The sequence below is a fragment of the Protomyctophum bolini genome (genome assembly GCF_963924005.1).
Source record: "Protomyctophum bolini genome assembly, chromosome: 8".
Lineage (NCBI taxonomy): Eukaryota > Metazoa > Chordata > Actinopteri > Myctophiformes > Myctophidae > Protomyctophum > Protomyctophum bolini.
Window position 1 is genome coordinate 20,489,933 of NC_137869.1, and position 20,000 is coordinate 20,509,932.

The window sequence follows — 20,000 nt, forward strand, 5'->3', positions numbered from 1 at the left end:
TAATTTGCTACCAGCAGACACTAGACAACCTCCATTTATAGCCTACAGGATATAGTGGAATGCAATGTATGCGCGTTACGCTGCGATTGCCACTTAATTAATTAGAGACGGTTCCAGGCTTTCTAACCCACCACCTCCTCCATTCCCGCAGGCCGCGTTACCCCCGAGCAGCTGTGCTCCTACGCGCAGCTGTTCCGGAGCAGTGTGGCGGCGCTAGAGAGCCACTGCGGAGTCCTGCAACTGGCCCTCGCCACCGCCCAGACCCTCCGGCACCCTGGGCTGCTGCGCTGGGACGCCTGCCTGGCCTTCGAGAGGCTGCTGCAGCAGGTACACACACACACACACACACTTGTCCTGCCAACTTCACATGTCCTGCCATTGGCCATTCAGTAGATTGTCAGAAACAGATCATGGTCAGTGAGAAGACTTCCTCTGCTGGACACTTATTTTCATAGCAAGGCTAATCAGTGAATAAAACCTGCAGGGAAAACATGCATTTTCCGAAAACCTTCAGGAAAAGATCACACTCCATTAACTCATGGAGCCGTCCATCCATGTGAAGAAAGCCGCTCTGTGACATTAGTGTCTCTCTCTCTCTCTCTCTCTCTCTCTCTCTCATGTTTACATTTCTTTGCTATCTTGAGCCCCCTGTTTGCAAAACTATCTCAATCCTCGGAGGCCACAGTCATGCGCATGTTTTTAAAACACTAAAGCAATGAACATCTGCAGTGGCCTGTTTTCCAAATGTAATCTCGGTGGGAAATGACTGATCGTCCACCATAACCATGATGTGTGCTAAATGCCAAATTCCGTCAGGTTATTGTTGATGTAATGCAATGAACTTCCATTCACTGTCCTTGTACTGTGTGCAGGATCGTGTTGAAGTTATAATCAAAAATAAACCAAAATCAAAATGTAATCCAAGAAACATTCACATTAAACAGGCAAAATTGCTGATCAAAGCCTCGAGGTCGAGGTCTATTCCTATGCTTTCAGAGTTAAATGAACACTTGTTACAAATTGGATACAAATAAGAGGACAATGAGAAGACGACACATACAATAGAGACTTTGAGTTTGAGTTTGTAAATTTGTAAGTTTGCTTTGTTGCAAAAAAATGCACTCAAACAATGCTTTCAAGACGTGCAGTATGAGTGTCTTTCTGCACAGCACAAACGTCTAGTCCAGGGGTCTTCAATGTTTTTTCAGGCCAAGGACCCCTTCGCTCAGAGAGAGATGAAGCACGGACCCCCCCCCCCCCTCCCTATTACATATTGTATAAAATAATACAATTGTGTTGCAGATCAATACTGGTCTGCTCTTTTTCATCCCTACACCAAACCTCTTTGACTAAAATAGCTGATCTGCAAGCTCACAGCGCCTTGCGCTGCAACACGTTGTGAGCTTGTAGAAAATAGATGAAATATGGATATATGAGGTGACACATTTGTTTTATGGTGTAGGTTTTTGGGTGTATTAATTGGTTTTATTTTTATTTTTAACTTTAAATGAAAGCCATTCCATCATTGACATGAACACTTGTACTGTCCATTCCCGCAGATACGTATGTGGTTTTGACGTGTTCCTTTAGTGTGTCCAGGTGAGTGTTAGTGGGTGGGAGCTACGTAGGGGACAGAGAATCCTGCGCCAAAACAGGCAGCCAGAGGAAAAAACACACTGCTTTCATAAACAAGGCCAGTTGTGTTTGTAGGAAAAACATTTGGATCCAGTAAATGTCGCAAAAAAAGGTCCAGATTCCCAGCAAGCTGTTTAGAGGTTTGGTGGGAGATGAGACGAGGAAGGGGACTAGTTTACGGGGGCAGACACGGACACGGGCAGATGTACAAGTGTGTCAAATCGTGTCACGGTCAAAGGGCAAAGAGAGAGAGAAGGTTTTGATGTAAAAAAACAGACAGTCCTTCTTTGTCCTCAGATTTATTAGTTTGACCCACACACATTGTGAGTGCCAAACTGTTGTAATGAAGCTGTTTGTTTGTCTGTCTCGGACAGGAAAACAGCCATTTAACTCAACTATGCACTAGACAGATATTTGTGAATCAGATTTTAACTTCATTCCTAGCTGGTTTCAAATCGCAACACAGCGATGACAAAACATAAGCGGCGTACAGTAATTAGGGAAGAAAGAGTTCACAGCACCATGACTACAGGATCATACATGTCGTGATGGACCTGGTGACGGATATCCATTCTGTTCTTGTGTGCTCCGTTGTGCGTAGTAGGCCTGTTTCATACTTTGTCTCATGGCTGTGGCAAGTAGTCCTGCTTTTTCCGCTGAACGACACGGTCTTATGACGGTGTAAATTTAAGCATTACTCACACCAGTGTTGTTTCCCTTATTATCACAGAAACAGATCAGATTAGGCCGCTGTAGACACTGTCTGACTCTGACTCTGAAGACAGAAATCCTACCTGATTTCTTGCAAAGAACAGAATGAATCTGAACAAAGCCATGGTTTCTTTGTTTCTCATCATTCTGCTGATCACTGCGAAGCTCCCTCGCAGCTTGCGTAACGGCTAGGCGCCGTGCTACAGCCACTTTAAGCTAACTAATACTAAAGACATTTCCTCCCACTCTTACGTGCCTGTTTTCACAGGGTCTTTATATCAACTGTGGCGGTTAAGCTATCAGCGGGACGGCACAGTATTTAGGAACTTATTAAAGTGGATCTACGGAAAGAAAACGAAACGCAAGCTCACACCGGTGCCCGGTGCCAAACTGGAATTTGAAAACAACCTTGTAAAAACCTTGCCGCTTAGTCGGGGGGCCGTGGTCTGTTTATTGCCCGCCACAAAAAAAAAAAAAAGAAAGAAAGAGAGAGAGAAAAAGAAGACAATTCAAGGGCTTTGAGTTCCTGTGTTCGTCGTTCTCCATTAGTCCAATTTGATGCGCTCCCATCCCCATGGTTGTGTGTGTGCTCCCATCCCCATGGTTGTGTGTGTGCTCCCATCCCCATGGTTGTGTGTGTGCTCCCATCCCCATGGTTGTGTGTGTGCTCCCATCCCCATGGTTGTGTGTGTGCTCCCATCCCCATGGTTGTGTGTGTGCTCCCATCCCCATGGTTGTGTGTGTGCTGTACCTAGATCCACTTGACCCCACTATATCTGCCGTCTGCTTTGACTCAGGCTCATGATAACTGGCAGGCTTTAGAGGGACGTCTGTGTCATTAAAGTTGATTACGTAAAGAACAAGCTGTTGTTTTGGCCGTGTGTACCGCACACCGTAAAAATGTTCAGTGTCACTTTAAAGCTACCATCCGTACATTTTATGTCTCTCCCGGCGGAGTGGTAATTGCGACAAAGTCCGAACTACAATAAGGATGGCAGTGTGTCTAATCCGGTGCAGCGCCGTCTGCTTCAAATAACTTTATTGACATTGTAAACCAGTAGGTGTCCTACCCTATACCAGGGTCTGAATTTCTCAATGGTAGTGTAGGAAGAGGAAGACCACATCCGACTGCTGTATATGTACTTTTATATTATATTAACATGCGCTACCATACTGATTGGTTAAAAGTCCAGGATTTTGTCTTTAACTTTGAGTTACAAATGAATAAATCAACACTGAAGTTACATATATTATTGTCGCACTTGAGGTTTGGGTGTGAAGTCCAAATCGCATTACTCCGGAAAAGTGTAAGCGCAACGTGAGAATCTGTGTTTGCCATCGAAACGGAGCCTGAGGCTTTAAGTAAAATGAGCTGTGTGTCCTTCACGCACCCTCTGCTTATTTACTTTCCATGTGAGTTTTTCTTTCTCACTTTGGCTCGGTATACGTACCGTACGGACACAGAGAAGTTAATTACGTTAGAAAATGGCGGTCGGAGGGACGGCTTACTGCCGCGCCTGGCGGTGGGCCTGTGTTTACCCTGCCTGAGTGTGCGAGGGCTGCTGCGGGTATGGGCTGGACGCACGCTGCTGCTCGCTGGACACAGGGACGCTTCACTGAGGCCAGACACAGCTACGGTCCACTGGGGCCTTGTGGGAAGTCCACTAAAGCAACAGTCCAATGAGTTTAGGCCAGGAACGCCCATTCCTGAGCAATACCACTTAATTTATGTACATCAATAGTTAGCCTATTAATACCTGAGGCCGATTCTACAAGTGCCTTCTAAATCTTCTAAAACACTTTCAATATTTGAAAAAGGAAAAGAAGAAGCGCTTGGTGGGTCCTATAGAGAAACTGCAGACAGGTGCTCTTTGGAGAGGGTTTCAAATAATACAGCACACGAGTTCTTTGACAGTTCTATGCCCATGCAGGCCGAAACGCGTTGGTTGTTGTTTTTAATCTTCATGAAATAAAGGATTTTTCTACTTCAACTGCACAGAGCTGCCTTGGACCCTCTTTAAAGTTCACCACCTTCTATACCTCCTTCCACATTGATTTTGACTCATTCAAGGTATAGAACTTTTAAAGAACTTGTTCAAATGAAGCAGATGTACAAGCTCCCAACGTGGTATGAAGTGACTCGTTGAGAGCTTGTACATCTGTTATTTTTGAATAGCCAATGCTACAATCTAAAATGACACCGGTTTTATTGACTTAAAAATGCCACCCTGGTGTCACAGTTTTCTTACAGATGCACTCTGATTTTTTATTATTATTATTTTTTACTTCGAATTCCCTGGTCTCTGGCAAGTGAGACCAAACCTTTACCCCTCTTTCAAGAGGGCATGCCCGCTTGGCCAGCGCAGATATTGCCCTTATGAGCTTCAGGCAGGCAGTGTGACTTGACAGCCAGTAGGTTGACAGGTATTAGGCTTAGGCATAGCTAACATATTGTATTAACATATGATACAGATTAGTTTAAAGAACATTTTATTTACTAAAATAACTTACGAATGACAGCTTTAAACAATACAAGTCATGTCTTTATTTACACAAGAAAAACTAAAAAAATATATATATTTACAACATTGAAAAATGCTCAATATTGCTCAGCACTGGTTTCCATATGCAAAAGTACTTAACTGATACAGAATTACAGATCCCCCGTACGTCTGAAAAGCTCTTCGGAACACTCACAGCTAATGTGAAATTGTGTGTTCCCGCAGAGTTCCTCCATATACATTTTATTAGCCACTTTTAATGCTAAAGTGATGTTGCTGTGGTCATGGGAGCTGGCGGGTTGTTAGTTAGCATTATGGCTGTGGTTTACGGGGGCTGACATTGCGGTTCGGCTGTGATATAGGTGCGGCGAGCGTGACAGATGGGGTGGTGTTTATGTTGCTATTAATGCATATAGGGCTGTGGTTCTCAATAGTTGGGTCTGGGAACCCCCAGGGGTCCTTGAGGGGCTTCCGGTGGGGGTCCCCAGCTACGTTTTTGATAGTTGGGGAAACAAATGGATTGTAACTGGTCTGTAACTCAGAGTGTACAAAATGTGTCCTAATGCATAGCAAACTGGGTGTCCTTGAAATGAAATGAGTTTGAGAACTAGAGGACGAACACATGCAGCCACTGTAGGAATACTCATTAAACCTCCAGTAGACACGTTGTGTAGATCGGCCATTGTCTGCAAAAGGATTTCCATGGTGTAGAGAGGGGGAAAAAGGGGGAGCCAAGTATAGACCCCTGCGGGACTCCGGTCAACTAAAGTATATAGGGTATAAGTGGTTATTAAACAGCCAAATCTCCACTTAATTAACACTGCCACCCTGGACGCCCCTACCCCTTGCTGTGGGCCGCGCTCTGAAGCACGGCTCTCTAGCTGCCATCAAATCGGGGCTTTAAGTCTGAATGGGTGAGATTGAGATGGTTTGGGTCAGGCCCAGACCATAACGACTCTTGTATGTGTGCCTCTGTGTGTCTGTGTGCATGCCCCGGGTGCACGCAGGGGTGGCGCAGGTATAACTCAACAGAGCCTGTCTTTCACCACTTCCCAGAACATCACATGGCTGCACGCAGCAGCTTCCCATCAACAGGTCAGCCAGGCCAGCCTCCAACCAGACCAATGCACTCATGTACTACATCCCTTCCACAGAGGACCCTGAGCCACGTGCTGTGTTATGGTAGGCAGGTTACAGCAAAGGAACTGAGGTTAGACTTTTTGGTTAAATACTTTTAGTTAATCCATGAAGACCTGAGGCCGATTCTACAAACCTTCGAAATCAGTAGTTCTCACACTTTCAAGATTTTGCAAAAATGTCCAGAAAAGTGTCTTTTACCTACAGAATTTGCGCTGTTAAAATATAAAAAGAAATTCCACATTTGTCACTTTTTCAAGAAAGTTGTCTCCCTCTCAGCTTCCTTACTGTCTGTCTGCAGTCCCCCCCCCCCCCCCCCCCTCACATTTCCTACTGTCTGTCTCGGTAAAGACACAAATCCACGTGGGCGTGAACCCGACCACTCTCTTTGAAAAAAGGGGGGGGGGGAATGTATGTATGTGTGCGTGTGCCTGTGCACGCCACGCTGTCTGCTGTTGATTATAGGAGCTGTGTGTCATATCAGTGAAAGCGGTAGCAGCACTGGAGCATAGCTAACCCCTGTAACCCCGGCCTGTTGCTCTATCTCTGCTGGGATTACCAGGCCCTGCCTCTTCAAACATTCCACCTCCAGCTTATTACCGAGTCCCAGTGTACGGCTGGGCTGTGGGCTCTGCCGGGGCCTGGTGTCCCCTCACTCCCCTGGGGGAGTGAGGCTCTCAGTCACTCCCTGTCCGTGCTGAATATTAATGCACGTTTCATTTCCTATAGGCTCCAATCGCTCCATGGAATGGCGACGTGCGGTACAAACCGGTACAAATTATATCGTTTTCTTTTTTTTTATGTTTCAGTTTTTACATTTTCAGTGCACAACACAGGCGTGCAACCAAGTATATTCGATTCTGTTTGGTTTCAGTCATATTTTTGTCACCAGAAATGTTTTTCATTGAATCTAGTTATAGTCGACCAAATATCATACAATTTCTGTCGACTAAAGATAGTACATTTTGCCGGCCCGTGATGGAGTCGTAAAGCCGGTTTTTGTGGCATGGTGAAAACAGCCGATCTACAAGCTCACAATGTGTTGCGCTGTGAAGTGTTGTGAGCATCTGCTGTTTTCAGAGCAATAACACCCAAGCGCAGCCAAACATAAAATGATTAGTCCTGGACCTCTTTTTCACTTGTCCCTCCCTAATATTTGAATCTAGTTTTTAATTTGTTTGACGAAATTGTCATTACATTTAGTCTTAGCTTAGTTTTTATTTCTGCATAGTTTTTGTCAGTGAAGAAAGGTAGTCGCCAAAATGTTTTTGTCGTAGTTTTAATCGACGAAATCAACACTACTTTAGATTGAATTCAAAAACCTGTAGGGACCTGTTTATAATTCGTCACTGTATGTTTATGTCAGTGTTTATGCTGTGTGTGTGTGTGTGTGTGTGTGTGTGTGTGTGTGTGTGTGTGTGTGTGTGTGTGTGTGTGTGTGTGTGTGTGTGTGTGTGTGTGTGTGTGTGTGTGTGTGTGTTAAAACAAGGAAAGGGAGGACATGGCGTTTCTCCTCACTTTGGGGTTAAGAGTTGGGATTAGGGAGGTTCATGTTAAGGTTAGGGTAACGGTTCACATTAGGCATGAATAGAATGATGGGCCAAGGGTAGAGGTTAAGGAATGAACGCAGTTCAGTGGAAATCAATCCAAAGTACTGCTGTGTGTTTATATACTGTATGTGTGTGTGTGTGTGTGTGTGTGTGTGTGTGTGTGTGTGTGTGTGTGTGTGTGTGTGTGTGTATGTATATATATATATATATATATATATATATACACACACACACACACACACACACACACACACACGAAAGTCCTCATAAGTACTTATGTGTGTTTATGTATGACATGTATACAGTAGGGGGTGTGTGTGTGTGTGTGTGTGTGTGTGTGTGTTAGTGTGTGATTATCTGTCAGCTGGTATTTATCTCAACCTAAATACTGTGATACATACTGCTGGCTGGAGCCACTCGCTCGATCAATCACTGGCGATACAGTGCCCGTGTGACGCCTGCTAGACTCCTGACCTTTCACCCTTAGCCCCTGACCCCCGTCCTGGACGGAGCGGTGACCTGCAGAGCCTCAAACCCTGCATCTGAGGTTCTGCATCTGCAGGACCTCAGTGGCCATGCCACGACGTCCGTCCCCCCCCCCCCCCCCCCCCCGTTACGTAAAGGATAAAACCAGCGCGCGAGGTGAAGCGCGTCCGCGGAATACTCAACGGAGCACTTATAGATGCAACATCTGGTCTGGATCATTTCCCATGGCGACAGTAGAGGGGGGGAAAATGTTGATATTGGTCCCTTGCATCTTTCATCTTATCTGCGCTGCATGCCACAGACAGACGGGAGGGGGCTGTAAAGCCTGTAATTGGCCTTTCCCCAGGGTACGGAGCCGGTCCCCAACAACCCAGACAGTCTCCCTGCTTCTCTGTGTCTCCACGTTTAGCCCCCACAGGGGTTAAGGGTGGTTTATGATTTTATAGCCAATCTACAAGCTCACAATGCGCATCACACTGCAATGCATTGTGAGCTTGTAGATCGCCTATTTTTGGTTAAATCCAGCACGCATAAATGCCTGATTTGTGCTCTTGTCGCGCACCAGATTTTGTCAGAGATCGTAACAAAGCAGTGTGAACGACTGCGAGGCGCTGGCCATAAGTCTGGGGGCGTCCGGCGTCTCGCTGATGACAGCCCCCCCGCTGTTTTACTCCCTCACATGTAGGGTTGACCCCAGCTGACCGCCTCCTCATCTGTCCCCCTCCCCCCCAACACACATAGTCATACTCAACCCAGTTCACAACCTGCGGCTCTCTGACGAGGAGGAGGTACCGTAGTAAACCCCCCCGCCCCACCTCGTCTCACCTCGTCTCAACCCACTACCATGGGATCTTTTCCTGTCTCTCTCCCGCCTTCTTTTTTTTACGTTCTCCCCTCCTATTTTCCTCCCGTCCACCGTGTCCGCGAGGGTTTTTTATTCCCCGTGTTTGTCACGCCACTGTTCCAATACAATCAATAACATGCGCATGCCTATCCTCTGCGGTCCGCTGCGGTCCAGATTTCACATGGCTGTATTGTGCACAATAACAAGAGCTCTATCAAAAGATGCAGCTCTGAGGGGAGGAAAAAAAAACTCCACTGGGTTCATCTCATGACTTATTTACCTCTCGCGCTTCCTTCCTGTGTTTAGCTATCGGGGGGATAACGGCGGAGAGGGGGAGACGGCGATGGAGTTCATTCCTCCCAGGGAAGGCCCAGGACTCGGTCCACCTCACCCCCCCCCCCCAGAACACGGGCCCTGGGCCGGCTGTGTTTACATTGGTAGCGCAGGGCCACGGGCCTAATGTACCGCGTGTTTACCAGGCAGAGAGAGGTCCTGTTTACAGAGAGGGACCTTCTTAACGGAGGTGATGTACAGCCGGGCCAGAGGGCAACGCCGAAGCCATCTCACTTCCTGTTATCATTACCTCTCCCACTCTCCTAGCGGAGAGGATCGCCACGCGCCTGCTCTACGCCAACCCATCCCTAATGGAGCCCCGTCCATCAGATCATTACCCCACAAACTGCACAGTAAAGAGTAAAGATCCACTCTAAAATCCTGGAGATAGTGTGCCAAATGTAACCGAATGGATCCGCTTGGTTTCATTCGTGCTCTCTCAGGGTTATATTGATATTGAGGATTTTACCGTGTAGCACAAAAACAAATAGACCCTTAAACAAACAAGATCCGATCTGATGAAGTCGTCTGCTATTAAATTGCCTCTGCTCGACAGCTCCTTGCCCCGCGGCTCGATTGTAATTTGCATGTGCTGCGTTTTAAACGTTCCGCTAAGCATCTTTACAGCGAGGAAAAGCCATCAAATCCATACATTGGCCCACTGAACAGCAACTTAATAGGCCTCGTTAATAGCTCCATGGCCATAGAGCGGCACTCTGAATGTTAAGGCCGATGTATGCTTGGGTTGTGCACCGTGTCGCACACCTCATATAGCTGATCTACAAGCTCACAACGTGTCTCGCCGCGACATGTTGTGAGCTTGTAGATCGGCTATTTGAGATGCACAACGCCAAACAGGGCTTTATGATGGTCTCATACGGCCTTTTATGCTCTCTACATTTTCTCGAAAAGATCTTGGTCTTATAGGTTTTCTTTCTTTTCTTTTAGCATGGCTCAGTGTTGAGTCAGAGCTTTGTTCACCACGTCAGTACATCTGTGGCACATTTTTTGTACCGGTCTCTATTGTTTACTGTGGCTCTTTTTCACGGCCGAGTCAAAAAGCCTTCATGTCAGGAGGATTTTTGTATGTGGCCTGGGACTTTTTTTTCCTCCCCCCTCTCCCCACACGAGTGTGTGTTTGTGAGTTCTGCACTGCGCTGTGCTGGGTTTTTGGCTGTACTGTTTTCACAAGCTTTGAGAGGAGGATTTCTCACACTCGGGCTCGAATGAAATCGGCGATGAAAACACTCGACCTTCCCTCGGCGAAGAAAATGAAAAAGCCAACGCCCATCGGGGCTGTCTTCACTTACAAAACACACTTTTGGCAGTGAATTTGACAACACACGCTGGGCACAGTCGGAAAGAGTGTACTGTAGTGTAGATGATACTGAGCCTCGGCCCACTTCCCTCACACAGCTCTGTCGCATAGCAGTGACGCCATGTTACACACGGCGGTGTTGGTCCGGGTTCCAGGGCGGGGTGGGCATATAGGCGGGGCAGGGGAGTGGGATCAGAGGGTCTCGCGGGGCTCCCAGTGACCAATCGAGTCTCCTCCTCTCTCCCGGGTGAATTGGGTCAGTGTGGTCTGTGCTGACTTGTCGTCCTGGCGTCGGACTCCATTTGAGCACGCTCCAGCAGGACACCACAGGCCCGGGGAAAATCCCCCCACAATGCCCCACATTCACCCCTGGATTGTAACAAGGAAGGCCCTGGAAAAAGCCAAGCGTTAGAGTGAGGGGGGAGGGGGGAGCGTGGATCATGGCAGAGGGGACAGTGTCCCAGTGTCCCGGACAGAGAAGGCTATCACCCTCACCGGACCACCGAAGCACTCCATTAGTGGTGACTCGTCACCCCCTGCCAAGGGCCTCCATTCCCATCACTGTACTGTACGGTCATGGCAATGTACACTATAGGCTTTATATCGATACTGTGATATGAGACTAGATATGGTCTGGGATTTTGGATATCAAAATTGTGATATGGCATAAGTGGTTTTAATCAAGGCCTCTATTTTATAGTTTGGAAAATTTGCTAAATCTATCAGCTCAGTCACAACGTGCCACACTTGTAGATCTGCTATATTTGCGATATCAAGGTATTTGGCAAACAAATATCATGTTAGATTTGTGTCCATATCACGAGCCTCCACACCAACATCACCACTCTGTCGGTGGTGATGTTTTGGCAGAACGTTCGGCAGACGTGATTGTCGAGGAGAACAACAATATACTGTGCCCCCAATATTTACAAGGAACTCTACAAAGCGTGGGCCCCGCTCGGCCCACGGCCGTGGGACTCCTTCAAGGGCTTCCAGGCCCTGTTCTGTTCTCCTGCGGCGTGCGGTGAGCATGATACTTCCAGTGTGTTCAATCAGGTCACTAAGTGTGTCTGGGCTTCCTGTGGGTTCGCACACAAGGCCCTCTGTTCCCCCACATTGAAAAGCTACACCTCGGGACAGATTAGTTATCAGGTCATTTGTCACCACCTGCGGAGCACACAGGGGGGGTGGGGTGGTGGGGTGGTCGGTCACAGGCCGTAGGACACATAGAGATGTATGTGGGTTATTGTGTTATCTGTGTCTGTAGGCAGAGGGACATTCCAAGACCTTTGTGCAGCTGTGTCTTTCTCCGAGCATTAAAGGATGCTTTATACGTCTTACACATCAGAGGTGTTTATTTCATGGGATTAGATCACATTCATTTAAGATGAGGTAGATTTTTCACCACCAATAAAAGTGCCAAACTGTATGAATGTGTCCTCGCCGAATTAATAGTTTGATGCGAAATATTTCCGGATCAGCCTTCCGGTGCGTAAGGACATTTAGTTGTACACCGGCAGGACTCACCAAAAAATAGCCCATCTTCAAAATCACAACGTGTCATGGTGTGAGCTTGTAAATCGTCTACTTCCGGTGCGCGAATAATGGAGGGGCCCTTGAGGGAGGCCAAAAGTTGTCATTGATTGAACAGGGTAGTATAAGTATGTGATCATTAACTAATCTTAACCCCCTGGAGAGCTAACCCCTGTGGACCCATGCGTTAGGGACTGGATCGTGACAGGCCCGCTGTGTGCATGCTACAGTAGCTAGCGCCGGTGCCAAGCCTATTGCACAGAACCTGGCTGCCTTTGAAATCACATCAGACCGATCAGTATGCTATTTTTCAACATACTTTTGAGTACATACACAATAGTATGTTTATTCCATGCCAATCAGACCACACGGAATGTCAGGAAAGTGACCCGTCTTTTGGCAACGCAGAGGTACTAAACATAATGTGTGTCTAGCAGTCAATCGTTATATGCTGAACAATTCAACAAATAACTTCATTCTAGATGTGTTTGATAGAAGAGTAATTGACGTTAAGCCACATGTTGTTTTGTCACTGCATGCAGCCGATACAGTACAGTACAGATACAGTACAGTATGGTTTGTTGTTGCAGGGACCAAATTGCATTGTGAGACATTTAAGTCCAGTATTGCAATAATATAAATATATTTTCTGAATTTAGTATGCTTTCCCCGTACTATTGAGCTCAGCTTTCAGACATACTAAAAAGTCTCTCATACTAATTTAGCATACTAATAAATAGTATGTTATGGAATTACCGGGTCTATATACCTGCACTGTAGGCAGACTGATGCCCCCCTACTGCCCTAAGACAAAGATGAATAGGATACAGGGGATGTGGGTGGGGTGGGGGTTAGGCAGGCTCCCCTCAGGTCGGTGAGCAAAGTGGGACAAGGACCCCTCTCTGTAACCCTCTGTAATTATACCCAACTGAACCCCCCCTCATCATGCCCACCCTTCTTCAGCCCCAGGGCCTTGACCAATCACCGACGTGGAACGGGGGCTCACCGGTCACCGCGGTAACAAAGCGGGTCATTCTGGGTCAATCAAAGACAGAATCCCACCACCCTCGGCTCTGTCATTAATTACCCAGGGTTCCCCAGGGCGCTGCTCCGCTTGTATCTGATCTAGCGAGGCGGGCCGGACCCCCGAGTGCTGTGTGTGTGATCAGGTGGTTGGCCTAGCCTGGGATAGCGCAGTGGTTCTCACACCGTTTCATTTCAAGGAGTTTGATAAAAGTTTCATCTCTGAGACGTCAATTTACCTCGTATAGTCCTGAGTGTTCATTTAACTCTGAGAATGTACAAGCGGAACCAAATGGACCCGTACACTCTCAGAGTTTCAGACATCGGACTCGTCAAGGACCCCCAGGGGTCCCCGGACCCCACCTTGATAACCACTGTGATAACGTATCTGTAACTCGTCAAGGAGATCCCCGGACCCCACCTTGATAACCACTGTGTTAGCGTATCTGTAACAGGGTCATCGGGGTGACATAGGCCAGCCAGGTGAGCGCAACCACCTCCGACCGCGTTTAGGAAGCGCCGTGTCAAATGGACATGTCACATTACACATAATAAGACGATTCTGTGACCCGCATGCGACTCAAAGGGGACCTTTTGGCCCCAAACTGAGGGCTTTTGTTTGACTGAATGTTAGGAGGGACCATCGGAGCGGAGCGCCGTACGAGCATTCTGTCAGCGTCGTTGGAAGTCTGGGAGATCCAGCTGGCACGCAGAGGGCAGCGTGTTTGATTTGGGCCGACCACAGCGTCCACAGACCGGTCCTGTCTAACTTTATATGTTTATATGTTTTGACAACATTAGCTGTATCTGGTTTTCTGCTCAGCCTTTAAACTGGATCTGCTATTTGCATTTGTTACGAAACATGTAGACAAAGAAGACGAGGGGGAGGGGGGACATGGAGCCTTCTTCTTCTCCTTCTCCTTCTCCATCTCTTTTTTGTTGTCCTGTTTGGGAAGGTTGGCTTGTGTTATTTTTGGGTGATTGACATGCATGAGCCAGAAATGAAACTCATCTGGGGTTGGATTTTCAGGAGGTGCAGCCCCCCCCCCCCCCCCCCCACCCACCCCCCTCGAAGCTCACCTCGCCATGATTGACAGCTGGACATAGAGGGGGAGGTGCCCCGGGCTCTCTGCTGGGGTCTGGCAGTGCTTAAAACTGCTCCTATATCGCTCTCTGCCCTTTTCCATCTATCTGATTATGTTAAAACTGCTCCTATATCGCTCTCTGCCCTTTTCCATCTATCTGATTATGTTCCACCCTTTGTTTCCAGCCTCTACCCGTTTCTCTCCAATTCTTCCTCCGTCTTGCCTCTCTCGTTCCTCCCTTGCCTCTCCCTCCCTCCCATCTCCCTGCCTTGTACTGTAGATTGGTGTCATCGTGTGTCGATTTGTCGGTATGTGTGTCTCATTATGTGTCTCTATCTGCACTGGGAGGCTGGTTCTGCTACAGCAGTGTGAACGAGCAGCGTATAACCACATGCTGGAACATCCAAGGCTCTGCCTTTACTCTCTGCGAGGGGAGCCACTTCAAATGGAACCAACGTGGCCCTCAGCGATGCGTATCTATCAATGAGATGTTTGCAAATGGATCCGTTGGTAGGGAAGGGGGGAGAAAGCCTCAGAACGACTGCCAAAGCACTGGACATGTTTAAGGCTATTAAGACAAATGGAGACCAATCGCCACCACTTGTTGCACAGACAGAGTGTAACAAAATGGGCTTCTTCGTCTTCTCTTCTTCTTTCGTTTCTTTCGTTTCCATCTCCAATAAACGGCATGAACTATGAATAGACTTCTTCCACAGGACTAGAACAAGGGTGTGCTAGGGTACGGTATTATGAAATAAAATAAATAATGTGTTATAGCTCGCAATTCTGATAATAATCATTGATGTACATTGTTCAGAAACAAGGGTCCCATCTTTAGTAAACAGATGTTCAAGTGGGACACCAATTTCACCCAGTCAGGATAGAGAACCATGTGTGTCCCAGTTCCAGTATTGTCTAGTTTTTTAATTTTCTGTATACCAAAGAGCTGGGAAGAGACTGGGAGAACAACAGGCAACGGAATATATAGCTATTTAACACTTATTTGAACAAAAACGTATCGCTTACACCACCATAAGCTTCAGCATTTAGGCGGTAGAGTTTAATGCCAACGGCATACTCCCATTCTCAAATCGTTTGTGTTTCCTGCCGCAAAGGATATGAGTTTAAGCCGAAACAACGCTTTTTTCCTTGGGCCTGAAACCGGCTTTGTTTGAACAAAGTCGAAACACTCGACTTTGCGTAACATGCGAGGAAAACCTCACTAATTCTTGTGTTTTTTCCCCCGTCTTTCCATGCTTTCATCTGGCATGAACTTGAATGCCCCCGACTCCCTCCTCCCATTGTTCTACGCTGTGGATACAGGGGGAGAGAGAGCGAGACACACACACACACACACACACACACACACACACATGTGGGCCTGTTTGTCTCGAGTGTTGTTTTCATGGAAATGGCAAAAGGAATGAAAGTAACCCAAAACGAGCACCGACGCCGAACCGCTCATTATGATGTGGGGCTGGGGGTGGGCGAGAGGTGGTGTGGGTTGGGGGGTATTGCAGGGGTTGCTGGAGAGTAGCAGGACTGACGGGTGGCTCATACATACGTCTGCCATATGCCTCCCCACCCTCAAGCATCCCCTCCCCCCAACTCCCTGTCTCTCTCTCCTCCCTGTCTTATGCCCCTCCATTCCTCTCTCTCTATATGAGGAGATATTTCAGATGCTGAGGTCGCATCGCTTTCATGTCTGCACTTGAGTTGTACAGTATCCGTATCTCTAAACATCACATATACAGGCCAGACGTCAGCCCGACTACTCAGCTCTGCTCTGCCCGCACCCCTCACAGCGGGAGGGAGAGCGCCTATTGACAGGAACAAGGTTTATTTATTAACAACATACACAGCATACGGTGCACTGATTTCTTTCTGATTGTGCTCCAGGGAGCATACATTCTGTGTGATTGTTTGCGATGAGCGCGCGTGTGTTCACTCTGGGTGGCTGGGTGTTTGCATTCGGGCTGTTTGGCTTTCAGCCCGCTTCTCACTTTTATTGGCACCACGGCGGGAACGATGTCTTTGATTGTATAGAGAAAATTCTGTGGTTAGTCAATTAATTGTCATTATTGCGTGACAGGCACTCTGACACCAGAGGTCAGGAGTTGAAAGACACGACACATGAACAGAACAGTACAAACTTTTCTTTGCTTTAAATAACCACCCCTCCACATCCTGCCTAAAGCATACTACTACAGATGTTTAAACCCGCACGATCATACGTTTAATTCTGCAAGTTTGCACTCTAGTCCATTTGAAGTTTGGCTCCAGTCAAGAGTTCTGCGACCGCGTGTTCTTTGCTATGTCTTTCTCGTGGCTTTGTTGTACAGACTAGAGCGAACGTCGGGGGGGGGGGGGGGGGGGGGGGTTTGTTCGTCATTGAAATCTGGAGATCTGACTTCTCCAAACATCTTCAAAAAAATTGCTGATCTACAACCTAAGACCGCCTCGCCTGAGTTACACCAGCATTCATTGTTGTTGTGAATCAGCTTTTACTAATATATCGTTATTTCCTTTTGTCAAATAAGAGAGGGCGCTGAAGAAGTCAGACCCAGTGTTGTTATTGAGCCACAAATACAGCTGTTTAAACATAAATGTACAGTTTTGGAAGGAAAAGAAAAGAGATATGGATGACAGTAATACCCAATGATCATTATGTAGGAAATAGGCCTTGGGCACTCCTACTTTACCCTATACTTTGTTGACAGGTGTCCCCCAGGGCTCTGTACTAGCCTGTTAAATCTATTCACGGAAATCGCCGATCTACAAGCTACCGGCGCGTTGGGAGCTTGTAGATTGGCTATTTTCACTAAATGTTCACCTATTTGGACAAGCCCAGAAAAGGGAACGATGGGGTTCAAGTGGTTAAACTATGGTTGTAGAGTTGATCGCGATTGAGATGAGGACAAAAAAGTATTTGAACTCAAAGAGTGCATTGATCTTAGAGATAAGCTCTGGAGATCTGGAGACTCACACCATCAGGTGAGTGAACAATACAGTATATTATGTTTTGATTGTCGTGGGTCTTCACACTGTTTGGACAAGAGGGACCTCCGTGACAGACAAATGAGTTTTTTAATGCATGCAGGCCTTGTTTAGAGGCTGGGGCCTCTGGCCAGCTACTGAGAAACCCAGACAAGACAACATGCTATAGTCAGACACATATACTAGACAGACAGACGTCAGGGCAGGGGCATCAGTGATGTGTTTACCATGTGTCCAGGAAGGCAGACAAGGAAGTGGAAGAGAGACATTTTCACGGTGTAGCAAAGGAAGTGAGAGAGGGGACGGAGGTCTGAAGATTTATAGACATCAAGCTTTATTTACCAGAGAGGTCAGATAAACAGAAACATAAAGCTGTCGTCCCAAAGCTGGAATAAAAACCTGGGTTCTTGAAGGAACGTTACGGACAATAATCAGGTTGTGACGGCTAGTCAGCTAAAGCCTTTTCAAATTCTCTTCTTTTTCATTTTATTATTACCACTATTCTAGTTTTAAGGGGTACTCTGGGGTACTCCTAGGGGTTATGTGTTTGTCTAATAATGGTTATGTTGTAAAGCTATCATGTTTGAAAAATATTTTATTTTCCCATAGATTTTGCGAGCTAGCTTTCTTTTTTACCTGGCCTGAAGGATTTACGAATATGAGAGCCAAACAAAAGAAAATCAAAATAATAGCTGTTTAAAGTGGTTAAAACCCTGTGAAAGTAATAAAAGAAATAAGACGGTAACGCCAAACTTTCAATAATATTCAAATATTGATGAAAGTTTGCCATAACTGTCATTATTATGATAAGCTGGTGAAGGGGTTACTTAGCTGAAAAGTGGGGGTACACTAGTGTTGTTTTGTTTTTAGAACTGTTCTATAATATAGCATTGTTATCTAAAACGGCAGTTCTAAAAAACTTTTATTTGGTCATTATTACTAATCAAAGTTTGTCATGATAAGGGTTGCCATGTAATGGTCCAACACGCCCGATTACATATGTGTCATGTAGAAAAATCATCTGTTGACCTCCAGAAACAATCCCTCAGATGAATTCTGCATCCCCAGAACGAATCCCGAGAGTTCAGGACTCGTGTCCTGTCACATTTGGTGCCGATTAAGAGAAAAATGGCGTGGGGCGGGCCCGTTAGACTGTGTGAGAAACTGCGAGGGATTGCTGCACTGGGTGACTGAGGAGGACACTTGACGTGTGAGGCCTGTGGAGGGGTGGGGTGCGGTGGGGTGGGGTGCTTGCCCCAGAGAATTCTGGGAAACGTTGGTGATCCATTAGACCCCGGGGAGACGAGGTAAAGCATGAAGGCAAGGCAGGATGGAGTGAGATAGAAGAAATGATGAAAAGAGGTAAGGGAGTCAGTGGGTGCTGGAGGCAGGGCTGACTATGGCTTAGCCAGAGGTATTGAGATAGAAAGGGACTGCATCATCTCCGTCTGTCTGTCCGTCTGTCTGTCTGTCTGTCTGTCTGTCTGTCTGTCTGTCTGTCTGTGAGAAACATGAACCACATGACCTTTAGTGTTTCTAAACCCTCATTGATGCAGCTCTTTCTATATCTCAGCGTAGTGATCCACCCCATACAGCATACACCCCACCCCCAAATTCTATCTCAAACTCCAATCACACGTGCAAGGCTTTCCTCACTGGGGCCTTGTTCAATTAGCGTCCTGTTATTTTACTCGTGAGTTATCGTGTCGTCTTGACTTTATTGAAGATGAATGTCTTGATCTTACAAAGTTTTTGGAGGCCATGGAGGAATTCCTATCATAGCAGGGTTTGGTGTGTGTGTGTGTGTGTGTGTGGGGGGGGGGTTCTCAGGGTGGCTTGGGTGGGACAGGATAGTGTCCTCAAAAGGTGAAAGTTGAGTGGGACAAGTAGTAGTAAATTGTAATGAGAATGCTGTTCACAATTTAGGCATTTAGGAGACACTCTTATCCAGAGCGACTTACACATCAGTGAACCCCATGAACCCTATATTTGACAAACCACAGAGTAAATGGTCACATATGTAGAGTGCAAAGATAACAATGTAAAGCTTCAAAGAAGCTAAGACACTGGGTCAACATCAAACCTACCATCGTCTAAACAACATGCTAACTAAATGACATTCTTAACATTTCTGGTCAAGCAATGCAAATCTGAATAACAACACGTGAACAAGTCACTAACATAGATCTGGATAGTAAACTAGCATCTATCAAAAAGGTGACAGGAGAGAGCACAGTGGAACATGGAGAGATAGTTTGCAGTCTGCAATGCATGGGGAGTTTATTTCACAGTTTGGGAGTCGGGAGAAAGAAGAGTCTATAACGTGTGTGGGATATGGGAATGCAGTGGCTCTGGGTCGAAGGTCGAAGTGTCCTTGAGCAAGACACCGAACCCCTATCTGCTTTATTGATGAGCATTCCTGTTTGGAAGGTCTGGCCCTTGATTGCCTTGTAATCACCAGTTGAAGAGCTTGTAGTACATCACCAGTTGAAGAGCTTGTAGTACATCACCAGTTGAAGAGCTTGTAGTACATCACCAGTTGAAGAGCTTGTAGTACATCACCAGTTGAAGAGCTTGTAGTACATCACCAGTTGAAGAGCTTGTAGTACATCACCAGTTGAAGAGCTTGTAGTACATCACCAGTTGAAGAGCTTGTAGTACATCACCAGTTAAAGAGCTTGTAGTACATCACCAGTTGAAGAGCTTGTAGTACATCACCAGTTGAAGAGCTTGTAGTACATCACCAGTTGAAGAGCTTGTAGTACATCACCAGTTGAAGAGCTTGTAGTACATCACCAGTTGAAGAGCAGGCGTGCTGTGCCATTCTGGATAAAGAGCTGGGCAGAA

The 20,000-nt window shown here is 46.6% G+C and overlaps 1 protein-coding gene across 1 annotated transcript in view; it reads left to right on the forward strand.

The window, feature by feature from the left end:
• Positions 1-20,000, forward strand: part of scfd2 (sec1 family domain containing 2) — a 158,309-nt gene that overhangs the window by 27,248 nt on the left and 111,061 nt on the right. Inside the window, exon 4 of the mRNA XM_080769409.1 lies at positions 152-327. Within this exon, the coding sequence (XP_080625535.1) occupies positions 152-327 (176 nt within the window). The remainder of the gene's footprint in view (positions 1-151; positions 328-20,000) is intronic.